This window comes from Lepidochelys kempii, chromosome 8 (genome assembly GCF_965140265.1).
Source record: "Lepidochelys kempii isolate rLepKem1 chromosome 8, rLepKem1.hap2, whole genome shotgun sequence".
NCBI classification, from domain to species: Eukaryota; Metazoa; Chordata; order Testudines; family Cheloniidae; genus Lepidochelys; species Lepidochelys kempii.
In genome coordinates this window covers 105328896-105345958 of record NC_133263.1, presented here as the reverse complement: position 1 = coordinate 105345958, position 17063 = coordinate 105328896, and the positions used below count along the sequence as shown (strand labels likewise).

The 17063-nt window shown below is 60.8% G+C and overlaps 1 protein-coding gene across 6 annotated transcripts in view; it reads right to left on the bottom strand.

The window, feature by feature from the left end:
* LOC140916364 (translation initiation factor eIF2B subunit gamma-like) overlaps positions 1–17063 on the bottom strand; it is a 239007-nt gene that overhangs the window by 53384 nt on the left and 168560 nt on the right. Inside the window, exons 1-2 of one of the 6 annotated variants that reach the window (XM_073357912.1) lie at positions 5022–5214; positions 3822–4014 (exon numbers count right to left, since the gene is read on the bottom strand). The exons of 3 other annotated variants lie outside the window; for them this stretch is intronic. In XM_073357912.1, the coding sequence (XP_073214013.1) occupies positions 3822–4014; positions 5022–5126 (298 nt within the window). In that variant the 5' untranslated portion in view covers positions 5127–5214. Of the gene's footprint in view, positions 1–2810; positions 2875–3821; positions 4015–5021; positions 5515–17063 lie in introns of those variants that run through there. 2 more of the 6 variants (XM_073357913.1, XM_073357914.1) reach the window with 2 other exon arrangements.

Here is a 17063-nt window from a genome sequence, read left to right as displayed (position 1 = left end):
TGTGTCATTGCCCTGCTGGGAACCAGGAGCTAAAGCCATCGGCACATGCTGCCCTTAGGGAGTGGCACACGGCAATGCCCGTGGGCAGAGTGACCTGCCCAGGCACTGACCAGCGCACAGAGCTTGGCTGCTTGGAGGTGTGATGGCAAAGGGATCCCGGAGGCAGCTGTTAAGCACAGTCATAGGACGTAAATGGCGGGGCTGAGCCCAGTCACCCCTTCTCTGCCCTGGCTCCTGACCTGGGCACAGTCCTACGCACACATCTCGCCCTGGCCTCCTCCTCTGGGGGCCCCTCCATGACCCCTAGAGAGGAGGGACAGCAGCAGAGTCTGGCAAACTCCTCTTCTGGAATGCCCTGGCTCCTGGGTCTCCATCCCACAAGCCCCTGCCTGGCTCCCAGGCAGCAGAAAGGGCACCAAAGCCAGAAAACCCTGCAGAGCAGATTTCCCTGCACTGGGGGCTTCCAGTAGGACGTGAATTCCGGCCTCCCAAACCCGCTAGCCAAGGGCCCAATTCTCCAGCCACCGCCGGGGGCGAGCCAGGCACGGATGGCCAAGGGGCTGCTGTACAGGGCAGGAGGCAGAGAGGAGCAGCTCTCTCAAGCGCAGGGCTACGTGCAGGCCGTGGGGGCTAGCAAGAGTCTGACCCACATCCCACATTAGCACTGGAAAAGTTACTGCGGCCTTCATCTGCACCCCGGTGAAGTCGGTGGGGTGGCAGGCAGGTTCTGATGGGCGACGTCGGTGAGCGGGCCAGTTTGATCCTGCCGAACCAGAACAGAGCCAGAGCCAGATCCATGCCCAAGCACCTGCCATGCCCATGCAAACACCTCGCCCGGCAACGTCAAGGGGCCCTCCAGGGCCTCTGCCACCAGAACCTTCCCTCGGGTCCGACACACGGCCCAGCCCTGAGCCAGGGGACACTGCACCGCTCGGCCTGCTCCGGATTCTCCAGCAGCGCTGACATCCTGCACGGCCCACGGGCAGGACACAACACTGGGCCCCCCTTTGCACAGAGGCCCCCCATCTGCCCATCACTGAGCACCTGCATGCTCAGCACTGGCCAGAAGATCATGCTGAGCCACTGCCCAGAGGAGTTCAAAATCTCGGGAGCACAGATCTGACCGCACAAGCTCGTCTCCGCCGGGTGATCATCTCACGGCCAGAAGGTTCACACAGCGTCGGCAAATATCACTCAGTTACTGGCAGTGCTTGGCACTGCCATCTGCCCATTCAAAGCACTGGGCAGATGCCACTTGACACCTCCTTGCAGTGCGCTACCAAGCCGGTGAAGGTTATCATCTGCATTTCACAGGTGGGGAACCGAGGCACAGAGGGGCCGCTGGAGCTGCCCAAAGCCCAGCAGGTGAGTCAGAATTGGACCCTGCCTCCTCAATCCACGACCGTTCCTCTCACCCACGCTGCCCATCGCATGCCTGAAGCGCCCGCAAAGCCACTGCCGTTGCTCAGCGCGCAAAACAACAGCCAGGCAGCACAAAGCGGCCTCTTGGGCGAGCAGGAGCCAGGCCTGAGCCGGACAGTACGGCACCCAGGCCAGCCCCTGGGACATCCTACGGCACACAGAGAATCTCAGAACAACCACAATCCTGGGCTTCTATGTCACCTAAAACTCCCCCCGTGCGCTGAGATCTCACATGGAGCAGCATGAGCTTCCAGCAGGACAGCTAACCATGTCAGCACACCTTGATTCAAAGCACCCTCCCCACGCATCTCTACCCCCATGCCGCACTCTTCCCTCCCACCCACCCCCCTTGGAGACTTGCAGGCCAGCTCTCATCTCCCCCAGGAACCCATCTGAGCTCCTGGGTCCTTGCCCCGTTCAACAGACACCAGTCCCGAAAGCTGCCGAACCCAAGCGAAGGAAACCCCACAGGGTACGGCCTCGCTTTGCAGGCGGATAAAGGTGGGGGGTCTTTCCCGTCTTTAAACGCTGAACAGCTGCAGTTTGGGATGGATCTGTTGTTTTTGCCACAGATCTGTGTAATGCAGAGGAAGGGTGGGGGGAGGAGATACGACCTAGCCTCCTTGTCTTAACAGCCGCACAGACACCCCTCTTCGCTGTGTGAAACAGGTGTGTAAACTTTACTGGCACTCACGGGGGGAGGGGGGGGCGGCTCTTTTAAAGTAAAGTTGCTTCTATTGTTGAACAAAATCCAGGAGTAGCTGAGGACCACACAAGCAGCCGGGGGGGCGGGGAGCACTGGAGCTCAAAGATGGCTGACACCTCCCGAGGGTGTGAAGGTCCCACCCGATGCAGCCTCAGAGAGGGGCTGCGAGAAGAGAGGCCAGAGACCCCGAAAAAGGGAAAGTCCTCCCAGAGCAGGAGAAGGGAAACTCGGAGCGCCCGGCAGCCGCGGGAAGAGTGCCGAAATCCAGGCTGGACTTATTCATAACAAAGGAATCGTTTTTATCAGATGTTTCCACTAGGAAATGAGGCTTTGCTCTCCTCTGCCCCTTGCTCTCGGCTGTTTGTGTTCTCACTGGATTCCCTGCTCCCTCTTCCCTCGGGGGGCAGGTGCATGGGCCCCAAGCCAGCCCCTAACTGACAGCACTGTCAGAGGTTTCATTCTCTCCTCCGGCAGCATCTTCCCGATTTTCAGATCAATAATGCAATCTCGGAAGAGGGCGGCTCGTTCGCAGAGGGAACGAATTTAATTACACGCGCCTCCACGGACGCACGGACATGCATCGACCGCGATCCGGACCCCACACAGAACCCAGCGCACCCACCCTGGCATGCACGCCCATGCACCCGCCGCCCCAGGAAAGCACTCCCGTTTATACGCGCACCCAAGGGTGCCCCAAAGCTACCGAAACCTTGGGGGATGCATAACTTCATCGGTCACCCAACTGTCATCCGAGCACCGGGAGCTGCTCTGGGAATGCCAGAGGATTCAAGGCAGCAAACATTTCCATCAGGGGCCGTGCATTGCTCTAACAGTGTTCACACCGGGGTACGCGTGTACGATCGTGTCCGGACATATATGTTTGCACGGGTTCACAGGCTGACGCACGTGCAGCGTTGGGCTCTCCCTTTATGCATTTCTCTTATGCCACAGCCAAGGTGTCAAAGCTGAGACGGAAGCGGAGCAGAGGGTGGGTCACATGCATGTTCACATACGTGTTGGTATGTGCCAGGTGCCCACCCACACCTTGGGAGGGCGCGTGTAGGATCCCGTCAGTAACGCTCCCGGAGCGGCTCAGAGCCGAGCCCGGCTGGATTCCGGTTCTGCAGCCCAGGATCATACATTCCCTGCCTACACCAGCCAGGATTTCCTCCTACACCCACAGGGCACGGAGATCCCCACTATAGCGCCCTCCCACCCCACTGCACCCAGACAGCCCCCCCCCCAGCGCCCTCCCGCCCCACTGCACCCCCCACAGCACCCAGACAGTCCCACCCTCATAGACTCATAGACTATCAGGATTGGAAGGGACCTCAGGAGGTCATCTAGTCCAACCCCCTACTCAAAGCAGGACCAATCCCCAATTTTTGCCCCAGCTCCCTAAATGGCCCCCTCAAGGATTGAACTCACAACCTTGGGTTCAGCAGGCCAGTGCTCAAACCACTGAGCTACAGCGCCCAGACTGCCCTGCCCCTCTGCCCCCCAGCGCCCAGAGAGCCTGCCCCCCCCAGCGCCATCCCGCCCTACTGTACCCAGACAGCCCGCCCCCCAGCGCCCAGACTGCCCCGCCCCTCCAGCGTCCTCCCGCCCCACTGCGCTCAGAAAGCCCTGGCCCCCCCCGCCCCACAGCGCCCAGACAGCCCCCAGCCCCAGCCCGCTGCCCCCCGGCTCTTACCTTCCACCCACAGCTGCTCCAGGTCGGTCTCGATGGCGGCGGCCCGGAGCCCCAGGGCCAGCGCGCCGAAGAGCAGCAGCCCGGCGAGCAGCACCTTGCCGCAGTGCCGCTGGATGCGGCAGCCCAGCGCGAAGAGCAGCGCCTGGAGCCGGGCCCGCAGCCACAGCGGGGCCCTGGGGCCCCCGGCCTCGCCCTGCGGGAGAGGGGCAGCGTTACCCGCGGCCCGGCCCGGCTGGCCCCCGCCCCGTGGGGCCGCCCGGGGGGGCCTGACAGGTGCTCGCATCACGTCCCACCCCAGCTGTGCCTGGGCCAAGGGGCAGCGCCGCGGAGGGACCCCGAGGATCCCCTTTCCTCGCAGCCGCAGAGGCCTGGCTCCCCTCTCCCCGGGGGTGTCCTGGGGGGCAGGGCGCCCCCTGCGCTCAGCATCCCCCACCGCTGCCTCTGCCCTGCGGGACAAGCTTCCCCCAGCCGGCTCCTTGCGCCCTCCCCCCCACGGCCCCCCAGGCTCCCCGCGTCCCGCACCCTGCCGGGCCGGCTCCCTGCGCCCCCCCCCCCACTGCTCCCTAGGCCCCCCGCGTTCCCCATCCTGCCGGGCCGGCTCCTTGAGTCCCCGCCTCCTGCACCCCCCAGGCTCCCCACGTCCCCCACCCAGCCGGCTCCCCGTGTCCCCACGCACCGCTCCCCTCCCTGCTTCCCCCCAGGTCAGCTCCATCCAGCCTGACCCTTCCTCCCCCGGCCACTGGCTCGGGTCAGTGACGGGGGTGCGAGGTTCCGCGGGCTCCCCCAGAAGCGCCCCCCTCCGGCTCCGCGCAGCAAGGGCTGGGGGGAGACCTGCTGGCCGCAGTGTGTCACACGTTCGGAGGGGGCGCCAAGAGGCCCCAGGGGGATGCGACCAAGGGGCGAACTTCGCCCCAGATGGGCCTGGCGCAACTCCCCGGCCCCCCTCCAGCAAACTCACCCCCGGATCCCGGGGGCACCGGCCGGGCGCCGCGCCAACCCGGCAAGGAAAGGGGGGCCGGGAAACCGAGCTCCCGGAACCGGCCGCGGCACCGCCAGGGCGCACGCACCTCTCCAAGCGGCTCCCTCCCCAAGCTGCCCGGGACCAGGGCGGGAGAGATTTTAGGTCCCCACCCTTGGCCGCGGCCGCCCCGTTGCCGTGTCCCCGGGGGCTCCGTGGGACAGTCTCTGCAGCCCCCTCACCTTGGAGATCCCCTTCAGCGCCGCGGCGGCGTGGGCGCAGCCGGCTCCCCGGACCGGCGGAGCTGAGCTCGGGGCGCGCTCTCCAAAGCGGGGCTCCGAGGCCATGGTCCGGCTCCAGCGGGGGTCGAGCGAGGACGGGCGGGGACGGCGGAACGGCGAGGGCGGTAATCCAGGGGGCAGCGGGCAGCATCCGAGGGCTCCGCTCTGCTCCGGGGGGCCCCTGCCAACATTATGTGGCCAGCCCCGGGGCCATGCGAGCGGGCCCCGTGCGCCCTCCGGCTGGGCTGCGCGCTACCGCGGCGTCTTGAAGCGCCCCGGGGTGCGGGGAGACCCAGAGCGGAGCCACACGCAGCTCCCCACAAGCGCGGGGAAAAGCCCCCCACAAGCGCGGCGGCAGCAGCCGATCGTCAACTCTCCCCCGTGCGCCTCAGATCCTGTCCCACCAACATTTGGAGCGCGCCGCAGCCTCCCCTTCCAGATCATGAAGGGGGGGGGGGGGTGATGGGAATGCGCTCTGGTTCCCATTGGCTAAGGAAGAGGCAAATTACTTTGCAAACATCTCCTATTATTAGCTGCTAAGCAACAGCTCACCAAAGTGGAGACGAGGGAAGACCACCCAGGCAGCCCCCCTCGCTCCCTCCCTCCCGCAAATCAATGAGGGCAGAGACTGGAGAAGAAAAAACTTCACTAAACACAGGAATTCTGCTCCAGAGCCTTTCAAATGCTCCAGCCTTCCCCAGCTCCTGGCCTGCCTCTTCTATTTATTATTGCAAGCGGACATGGCCCCATTGAGACAGCTGCAAACTGTCCCTTGCAAGGAGGGGAAGGGGGAAAAAACCAAACATTCCCCCCCCCTTAAACTGGAACAGGGAGAATTTCGGGGGGGGGGTTGGTTTGAAAGAGCCCCTGGGCTTGGCACTGGAGTATAATTGATTTCAAAAAGAAACGCTAGGAAAGTTGCAACAAACCAGCGCAAACAGAAAGCCAGCAACTCTCCCCCTCCCGAAGGCCTGGGCGAGGGGGTGGCACAGGAGAAGCCGCGGCCGCAGGCCCGGAGGGAAAGCTGGCTGGTTCTTTTGGGAGTTTTGCAGCCAATTTAGGGGCACAGACCCCCTGGCTCAAGAAAACACAGCACCCCTCTTGCAAGTGGCTCTGGTGGGAAAATGGACTCTGGGATTCCTGTGCCCCCTCCCTCTCACGCCCAGTGCAGGGAAAGTGGGGGGCTGCCCCTTCTAGGGACAGACCCTTTGCAAAACGCAGCTGGAGCCTCCAGCACCCATGAGGAGAGCGAGTCCTTGTCCTCAGCCCACTTGAGTAACATCAGTCCCCTGCCCCCCCCCCGCCATTAGGGTGGGAAAGGCAGGGGGCTGCACCATGCAAAGCAGAGCCCCCCCAGTGCCAGATGTTGTGGTCAGCACCCTCTGCAAGGCTTGAGGCAGGGAGACAGAAAGGAAGGAAGAAAAGGGTGTGGGGGCAGGGGGAGCCCCAAAGGAGCTTAATTACTGCGAACAAATGACGGCTTAGACCCCTCCTGGCCCAGCTGCCAGGCTGCGTGAGAAGAGACACCGTGATCGGAGCCGCACCTGACTAAGGGCCAACCCGCTGAGGACAGGCAAGGCACTGGACCCCCCTTGGAAATGCCCCTTTCCCCCTCGCTCGCCGACCCGAAGAGCCGCCCCCCGGGAAGGAGCAGTTTTGAGGCCAACCTGCCATCTACTGCTCGATCACTTGGTTGCACTTCTTCCAGGCGGTGCAGAGGGCTCCCAGCCAGCTGCCGGGGCCCAGGAACTTTCGACGTGAGCCCCAGCGGCCCAGCCCTTGGACCCGAGGGGCAGCGGCTGCCACAGGCTGCAGGCAAGTCCTGCGCCATTGGCTGGGCCCAGGACTTTGATGGGGTCAGGCCCCAGGCCCACTGAATCCAGCATCGCCTCTTGGACAGCGGACAGCGCCACATGCCAGGGAGGGGGGTTGTTAGAACCCACCCGTGGGGCCCAGCTGTTCCCAGAGTGTGAACCAGTTAAAGCCAAGCCCTGCCCCTCCCCTGGGGGCAGCTCACCGCCCTGCGCCACCCCACCCTGCAGTGACTGGAGCATTTCATCACCCCCCCCCCACATTCTGCTAGGGAAGGTTGCCAGATGGACACAATCCCCCCCAGTGGTGGGGGTAGCTGCTCTGCCCCCTCACCCCCCATTCCACACCTGGGCCCTGAGCGCTGGTGTCAGATCCCTTGTGGCTGGCAGCCCCCTCCACCTGGCTTGCTCCAGGCCGTTTGGCCTCCTCTGTCCATCAGCCAGCCAGGAAGCAGCCAGGGTCTGGGGGGCAGGGCATGGTGGGGTTTAGCTGGTCTGCAGCACCTAGTTGTCCCCTTGACCTTGGCTCCACCCAGGACTGACATGGTAGCTGCGCAGAAGCTGGCCCTCAGCCATCTCCTGTGGGACGCATGCATGGCAGCGTGTAGATCACCCCGTGCTCCCCGACAGATTCCTGGGGGGCTGCTCCTGCTCTCCATGGCGTCCCATGGCCGAAAGCCCAGCTCCCCTGGTGGCCTGCAAGGGATTGGGGCTGGTTTGCTTCTCTTACTGGGAATGTCAATGACCCAACTCAAGCCAAGCAAAATGCAACCCAATGCCACAATGATGGGCACCAGTAGATAATGCCTGCAATTCCCTCCTTCCCTGCGAGAGCGCTGGGCTGGGCCCCACAGCCTCAGACCCACGGTGCACCTCCACCAGACGGTGGCAAACACCAGCTGCAAGGAACCCCCTTGTGGACAAATCTGGCATAACCTGCCCCCAAGAAGTTGCTTCCTAACCCCCCGAAGCTAGCAATGCCCGAAGCCTGATGGGAAGCGCGGCTGCACCCCGGCCACAGAAGCGGCTCTGCCGGGAACCCTTCCGGGGCCAGCGGAACAGATGGCTCTCAGATCCAGAGATATGATTTATTCTGTTAAAAAAGAAAAGGGACAGAACCAGCTCAAGGCTGCTTCCCCGACGTCACTGCGACGGGACGTGGCCAAAGGCTCGCTTGGCAAATGGGGCACAAGCAAACAATGTGGCTTTGAATACAGCTAAATGCAAATGTATCCATCCAGGAACAAAGACTGCCGGCCACATATACAGGACGGGAGACTCTACCCTGGGAAGCAACGACCCTGAAAAAGATGTTGGGGGGCCTGGTGGCTACTCCGCTGAGCATGAGCCCCCAGTGGGACACTCTGGCCAAAAGGATTAATGCCCCCCTGGGGGGTATAAGCGGGGATCCCCTGTAGGAGCAGAGGTTGTTTCACCTCTGGACTGGGCATTGGCGTGACCGCTGCTGGGGTTGTGTGTATAGTTCGGGTGCCCACAATTCAAGAAGGATGGTGATAAATTGGAGAGGGTTCAGAGAAGAGCCAGGAGAAGGATTAAAGGATTAGCGAACATGCCCGACAGCTGCAGATTGAGAGCTCAGTCTATTCAGCTCCACAAAGAGATGGTTAAGGTGTGATCTGATTGTAATCTACAGCCCTACATGAGGAACCAATATCTAATAATGGGCTCTTCAGGCAAGCAGAGGGAGAGGTATGAGGTGGGCCAGTGGCTGGAAGTTGAAACTAGACAAATTCAGACTGGAAATAAGACATATATTTGTCATGGTGAGAGTAATTAACCTCAGGAACCATTCCCCCCCGGGGGGGTGTAGCGGATTCTCCATCACTGGCCATTTTTCAATCAAGATGGGCTGTTTTTCTAACAGATCTGTGCTAGGGATCACGCTGGGGGGACAGTCTCTGGCCTGTGGTATCCAAGGGTCAGACTGGATCAGCTCAATGGTCCCTTCTGGCCTTGGGCTCCATGAAGTCCCCCTCCCCCGTTGAAATGTTTGATCTGGATGGAAGAGGAGCGTCCCCCAATTCTACACAGCAGCATGTGGCCTCACAGACTTCCAGAGATGCTGGGACTTTGCATGGGATCTCGTCAGCAACGCCTGGCTGGAAAGGGCCGGCGGAGGGGCGCATTAGAGACCTTGACTCTTCGGTGCTGCGGAGTCTGAGGGGAAAGTCCTCTGTGTCTCCATTTGCAGCCCCAGGACCGTGGAGAAGACCCAGGAAGTGGGATGGGGTGGAGACTTCGGTGCATACAGACATTAAGAGGTGAAGAGGATGTATAGCCCTGGCACATGGGGTCTGGGCCAGAGCTGCCCCCCCCCCATCTCTCCCCCAGCAATCTGGTAAGGAGCTTTATTATGAAACCATCTTGGAAAGAAAAAATAATCGCAGCCCCTCCTTTGTCAGGGGCCTGCTTTGCAGAGAGACAATCCCACTCCAGGATTGTCTCATCCAGAGAAAGAAGAGAGACATCCTTCCTCCTTGGTTTCTGCCCCAGGCAAGCAGCCACTCTCTGATTTAAAGCCCTCCACTTCTGTCTAGTCAAACAGAGCTCTCTCTCTGTCTCCACGCTTCCCGGGCTCCACCATCCGAGGTCCCTCGCCAGCTTTTTGCTGAGCTCCATGGTGCCTTGGTTATTAACCCTGAGCACTGATAAGGTGGAGGAGCAGGATCTGGAAGCCCAGGAGAGCCGTGAAAAGCTGGTTTCTCGAAGGAGAACTCCAGAAGATCTGGGGATGTGCAGAGAAGCTGCAGGACGTGGAGAGAGATTCAACCAGCAAATTCCTCCCCCTTTGTCCTCCCTCCTGGAACTTCGGGGGGGGGGGGGGAAGAGGCGGAACGAAGTCACCCAAAAGGGCAAGGGGGAGACAAAGCTTGTGCCATCCCTCTGGGAGTAGCCCTGGGCCCAGCAGAGCTGTGGTAACCCCGACTCAGGCTGGCCAGTGCAGACTCAGGGAGGCCAGCTCTTCTGTGCGGGAAAGGGGGTTGCACAGTGGGGTGGTAAAGACGTCTAGGGCAAGCTAGAACTGGGAGGTCTGAGCATCCGCAGGGTCACCAGCAGCTGCACTCGCGAGCCTTGCCAGCACGTCCACCAGGACACAGGTGCCCCAGACCACGGCGGGGATCTACATGAGCCTTGCTAAACTCACACCTCCTGGAAGCAACGGTGGGTTAACGCCGATCCTCTCCCAGGCAGGTTAGCTCACCCCGACATGGCAATGGGCACACTCAAGACACTAAGTACCGGCCAGCAAGACCCAGGACTCATGGCCCCCACCACAGGCTGTTGAACGGTACGCTGCAACATAGCCCACCTGTTTAGGACAGGAAGTGAATCAGCGTCCACCTTAAACGGCGGCAGCAGGCGCCGTGTGCACCGAGAGACCCAGCAACGCCAGGCAGCACCAAAGCAGAGCCGTGTTTGCCAGACGTGCCTTCCTGGCAACTCAGCTCGCTCAGGGCACTGGCCGTCACCTCCCCGGCACACCGCCCCTGCTCCATGCACTCAACTCCTGGGCCGAGATCTCCCGGATTCGCAGTGCTGCGGGGGCAGCAATCCGCACACACGGGGCCTGGGGACCGGGCCGCCCGACCCGCTGACTCTTGCTCTCCATTCGCATATTCCTGCTCACGGCCCCTGCAGGCCACAGCCACGAGCGGGAGCCCTCGAGCGGGCAGGACGGTCCATCCAGCAGGGGGCAGCGTTCCTCCCCCACCCATGTAATACCTGGCGCCGTACATAACAGGCTGCCATCACGGCCCACTGCGGCTCCGCTGGGCCTGAACCCGGCCCTGCCGCCGGTCGGGGTTCTCAAAGACGAAGCCTTCGTCTGAGAGGGCCCCTCGCGGCTCCGGTCCCGCCCGGCTGGCTGTCCCGGGAAAAGTCTCTGTAAAGTCTCGGGAGGGGAATCAGCACCCATAGGGCAGCCAGACAAGCGGAAGGGACGGTCACAGGGCAACTTCTCCTGGCTGACTCTGCCCCTCCCCATAACTTTGTCTCCGGTGGGAGCACTGGGGTTCCCAGGAGGCCCCCAAGGCTCCCAGGGCCCAGCGAGCGGCTGTCCCTGGCGAGGATCAGCCCGGAGGTGCTGGGGAAAGCTGGCTGTGCTGGGCCCAGCCTCTGGTTCCCAGTGCCAGCCCGTTCACCCAGCGCCCCTTGTGCATAGAGCCAGTGCCACGTGAAATGTCCCCTCTCTGCAAGGCCAGTCGTGCTCCCGGCTCCAACGAGAGCCAACAGCCTGGCCCGTCTTCCTTCCAGAGCCTGGCTAGACCCCGCCCCGCTGCCCGCTCCATCACTGGCGGGTCTGCTGGACCCCCAAGGACATATGGATTTGTCCCCATGGCACCCCGGGAGGCAGCGGGATTAGCTCCGTTGCAATGAGCTGGCTGCTGTGCATCACCGCTGCCCTCTGCTGCACGGAATCAGAACTGCCCAACGGCGTGTCATAGGCCCTACACTGCCAGCAGAGATTCTCCTCTAGCTGCTGGGGGAGCGGCCTGTGGTTTTGGAGCCCAAGGCTTGGGTGGCTATGGTAAGCCGGCTGGAGACAGGCAGGAGGCCATGGGTGATGAATAAAGTGAGGCAACTAAACCAAAAGAGGGAATGGCTTCCCCTCAGTCCCACGGCAGGTAAACGGCAGAGCAGGATCCACACTCAGCCCTGGCGAGCGCACGAAGCTTTGCCCCGGTCTGTCCCTCAGGCCCCTGCTCCTCCCCAGCCCCAGGCCTGAGCCCGAGCCCACGCTCGTCAGCCAGGAGCAGCTCCAGCAAAGCCAGCGGCGTTGTTCTGCACAGACTCCGGACACGGTCCTGGGGCTCCCAGCTAAAGGCATCCGCACCGGGCACCGGTCTGCAGTGCCAGCAGTCAGTGCTAACCCAGGGCTCTGGGCAGCACATGGGAGGCTGCGGGGGGGGCGGGAATGCATGCACCCCCTCTTGGTCTGGAGGGGGAGCCACTTTGGAGTGTGGGTCGGCCTGGTGGTACCATGGCAGGGAGCGGGTTCGGATCCCAGCCATGGCCCTTCGTGCCCAGCTGGCAGGAGAGGACTGCAGAGTCACTGACTCTCTAGAAACCCCATCTGGCCAATGCAGCATGTGAGTCTGGAACAGAGGCTGGGACTCGGGTGAGCTGGGTCTGTTCCCTGCTCTGCCACTGAGCTGCTGGGGGTCCTTGGGCATGTCACTTCACTGCTCCATGCCTCAGTGTCCCCTCCCACCCTTTGTCTGTCTTGGCTCTTTAGACTGTGAGTCTTTGCGGTGGTGCCCAGCACTGTGGGGCTCCCATCTCGGCTGGCACCTTGTGACATGACTGTAACGCCGAGCATCCCTGTCGCCAGCAGACACTCTCTGTGAGGGCCCCTCTGGTTTGGAATTCACTCCCTGCCCCAGCGCCAAGCCCAGCTCTGCAGCCAGGCCTCGGTGAGGGGAAGGGGGTGTTCCGCTGGGGGCGGGGGAATTTGCTGCTATGGCTGGTGTTTGAAAGGCAGAGCGAGGCAGCAAGAGCCCAGGAGAGACCCACTGGTTGTAACAATTACATTAAATAAGAGCGACTCTATTCTACCCCGTGGCGGCGTCTCTAGACACCCATCCCTGTGAGATCAAAGCACTGAAATCAGGGCAGAGAATAAGACGAGCACCGAACCCCCCTCTGGCCTGGCTGCTATGCCAACCTCCTTTCTGGGCTTAGGAACATAAGAACGGCCATAGTGGGTCAGACCAAAGGTCCATCTAGCCCAGTCTCCTGTCTTCCAACAGTGGCCCATGCCAGGTGCCCCAAAGGGAATGAACAGAGCAGGGAATCACCAAGTGATCCATCCCTCGTCACCTATTCCCAACTTCTGGCAAACAGAGGCTAGGGTCACCATCCCTACCCATCCTGGCCAGGAGCCATTGATGGACCTATCCTCCATGAACTTTAGTTCTTTTTAAAACCCTGTTACAGTCTTGGCCTTCACTACATCCTCTAACAAGGAGTTCCACAGGTTGTCTGTGCATTGTGTGAAGAAATACTTCCTTTTGTTTGTTTTAAACCTGCTGCCTATTAATTTCATTTGGTGACCCGTACTTCTTGTGCTATGCGAAGGCATAAACAACACTTCCTTATCTACTTTCTCTATACCAGTCATGATTTTATAGACCTCCATCATATCTCCCCTTAGCCGTCTCTTTTCCAAGCTGAAAAGTCCCAGTCATATTTGTGACATTCTGTACCTTGGGGTGAGCACCTTGTAACCCTCCATATTCCTCATCTGTATATAATTGTGATCTTACATCTAAAGCAGGCCTTGTAAGGTATCGGGGGAAAGGTCATAATCTGCTGAAAGTCATTTCTCTGTCCATAGGTGTGTATCATTAATGCATATGAAGTTATGAGAATTGTGTTGTATGGTGGTCACTAAAACATGCTGTAAATTGGGGAATGAGCCAGATATTAGCTCCCCCGAGGCAGCAGCAAGGAAAGTAACCAAAGCCCAGGCGGGTGTCAAATAGCTCATCAACAGCCATTGTCCACCAAGGGAGCTACCATGCAATGACTCACCCGCATGAGGCCACACCAGGGGAATTGTTCAACCTTGCTTGGAAAGACTCAGCAATGCCCCCCCCCAGATATGCCTGGACTTGTGCTCCCCAAGCACCTAGACTGAGGGTACAAAACAGACACAGGGCACATACCGGGCCCTTCTCCTGGGCCACCATCTTCTCTGCAAGCAACCAAGACACTGAGAAGAAGACAAGACTCCAACAAAGGGAATTGGCCCAGGTTTAAGGAACAAACCTGTGTATGAAGGACTGCAATATCCAGTGGGGTGAGAAAAACTGCTTCATCTAGGTGTTACCCAGTCAAATAGGGTTGAGCGTTTAGACTTTGTGCTTATATTTTATTTCTTTTGATAACTAACTGACTTTTTGCCTATCACTTAAAATCTACCTTTTATAGTCAATACATTTGTTTAATTGTTTACCTTTACCAGTGAGTTTGTATGAAGTGCGGGGCAAATCTGCTCAGGTTTGCAAAGGCTGGTCTATATACACTTTCCACTGATGAAGTGGTGAACCAATTAATAAATTTGCACTGCCCACCCTGAGCAGTGCAAGACGGTATATTCCTGGGGTACAGTGCTGGGAGCTGGGGGATTTGGCTGATGCCTTTCTCTGGATGATTTGTGAATGGCTCTGGGAGCATTCAAGCAATCCAGGTGGGTGTGGGGCTCCACATATGGTTATGCTGAGTGATCACAGCACCTGGAGGGGTTTGCTGCTGGTCACTAGCAAGGCAATGTGAGAGAGAGCCCAGGCTGGAGAGAGTTCAGGGGGCCCAGCAGTCCCACGGTCCCAGGCTGCATCCCCCGGGGGGATCCCGTCACAGTATTAATCTCTCCTCATACAGCAGCCGTTCCATACCCCTCATAGTTTTTGTTGCCTTTTTCTGAACCTTTCCAATGCCAACATATCTTTTTTGCAATTGGGCGACCGCATCAGCACACAGTATTCAAGGTGTGGGCATACCGTGGATTTCTATAGAGGCGCTATGATATTTTCTGTCATATTATCTATCCCTTCCTTCCTGATTCCCAACATTTGATCCATTTGATTCCAAGATTTAATCATCTTCTAATAAGACCAATAAAAGTGTCATGAAATCTGCGTGGCTGGCCTGAGAGTTCTCTGGTCCCCAGAGTGGGACCAGCGGGACTCCCGTGGGGCCGGGCTGCTCTCAGTGGGGCTGAGTGGACCCTGCCCAGAATGGCAGCTGCTGAGCACTGCGCCTCCTGCAGGCAGGTTCTGCGGAGCTGACCAGGCCTGGAAGAGGACTGCGGGGGCCGGACAGGGGTTTATTTGGGATTTCCCCACAGCTGCAGGGAAGGCAGCACACGCAGGTCCCAAGGCTGCAGACAGGTAACTAGCACCTAGCAATATAATTAGCAAATATCTTAGCCCCTGACTAGGAAGTGAGTGAACATGCAGAGCCAGGGTTAACTGGTAGTGTGCATGTGCACCACCGCCCTCTGCTGGATGGCGTGAGAACCGCCATTGCGGGTCATAGACCCCACACTGCGAGGTGCTCACAGAGATTCGCCTTCAGCTCCAGTGGGAGGGGCTAGCGATTTAGGAGGAAAGCCGCTGGGCTCTCTGCCCGGGGTGGCTTTGCAGTGCCAACGGGCGGGCGTTAGCTCGGCCCATGAATTGCTGGAAGGGTCCGGTGCTTGCCAAGAAGAGCCGGCCGAGCCGGTGGCTGCTGTGAACGGGAGACGGAAGAACTCGGCAGCGCCTGGGCTGACGCCGGTCGCGCTGGCTCAGGCCGTAGAACAATGGCCGTAGCCGAGGTGGAAAATTCACCCTCTCCTGCATTGTGGCGTCAAGGGAAGCCGAGGGGATCGCGTCATCGGAGACGGTGCCGGAGGCTTCGGCACGAGAGCGGTGAAGGGACAGCACCGCGGCACCGGCAGGCGGGTGCTTCCGGCCGGGGTGGCCCCGCGGCGGAGCCGGGCCACCTCTCAGACAGGTGGGCGCGAGGCCAGCGGCCGAATCCCTCCATCGAGTGCCAGCGGGGATTGGGCACCCGAACGGCGTCGCACGGGGCACAAGCGTTCTCCCAGCCCTGAGCCGCAGACTAGGCCTGGCACGAGGGGCCGAGGGGGGCTGCACATGACCTGTATCTTTGGCGTTTCTCAACGTAACCCATCGACCTTAATGCGTTCCTCGGTGGGATTCGCCAACGCCCCTCCGGAGCACCAGCCTCCCCCGCCCCCGCCAGCTAAGGAATCTGCCCCGTCCGGGATGCCAGGCCCATTCTCCGCACGACACAGGTGGGGAAACTGAGGTAGGGGCAGTGACTTGTCCCGGGCTGGGCTCAGTGCTGGGATTGGCACTTCTGGCCTGCGCAGAGCACGTCCCTCGCGCCACAAAACAGGGCAAGAGAGACCAGAACAATCGAAGGAGCCTTTGCTGGAACCAAAGCGCAGAGAGGGCCGACGCCAGCGTCCCTGGGAGCCAGGGCCAGCGGCACGTGCAGACAGTCTCCTCCTGCACTGGGGGCCAGGGCCACACAGAAAGAGACCCGCAAAGTGCCCCAGATGCCTCCGCAAGAGCCGCGAATCCTGCCCCGCGAGAACCTCTGCCCTCAGCCAGGACTGGGGCAGCGTCAGGCCTGGCAGAGGCACCAGGCAGCTGCTGGTCCCCCTGGAAGACACAGGGAGACGCAGCGAGAGGAGAGCAAGTGGCTGGGTGCTCCGGGGATGGACGGACAGACGGACAGTTGCTCTCTGCTCCATGTCCAGCGCGGCCTGCTCCCGCAGTGCGTTCTCCAGGGCTCTGGCCAGGCACTGGGGTTTCTCCCCTTTTCTTTTGGGAGATGATTCCCCTGCCCCCTGGACCTCACTGGCTGGAAGCTGCCCCTGCTGCTCTGCCTACCGTCTCCTGGCACGGCTGCTGCCCTCTTGGGGACCCCGGGCAAGTCCCTTCCTCCCTGGGCCTCAGTTTCCCCATCTGTGAAAGAGAGAGACAAGAATTCCCACGGCCTGTGGGGGGCGCCGGGAGGGACTGGGCATTCTGTCTGTTGTAGCCCGTTCACATTCACTGCGCCCGCGGGGGCGTTCCAGGGCACAGAGCTGCTGAGAATTTAAGAGCGGGGGGATGGGTGGAGGGCGGGTAGGGGCAATGCCAGCTTCACTCAGGGTATTGCCAGTTTGCCTCTCACCAGCTGCAGAGGCCCCTGGAGAGTGGGGGATCTTGTGGGAGATCATCCAATCCCCTGCCCTGTCTGACGCTCCCCCCCCCCCCCCCCGCTGGCCTGGCCCAGCCTTCGGGGCCTGTGGTCCCTGGGGGTGAAAACGGGGCAGGGAGCGGGCAGGAGCCTCCGGCAGGGTGGGCTGGCCGGACGGTTGGGGAGGTCGGCACAGACTTACAGCCAGGCTTCCCAGTGCCCAGTCCCCCATGTCTTTGGGACACCGCCGGCCCCAGCGGGGGCCTGAGTCCTGCCAACCTGCCAGCCATGCCACGCGCAGGCCCACAGCCTCAGACAGGGCAAGTGAAACGCCGCCCTAATGAGCTTCTTGTCAGTGTGGGCAGCTCCCCACCAAGCCCCGACTCAGCCGCACGCTCCTAACGCCCCTGGGCTGGACCCTGCCCCACCGGCCTGGGCTGGAGGGAAGGCAGCTGCCCAGGGAGACAGAGGT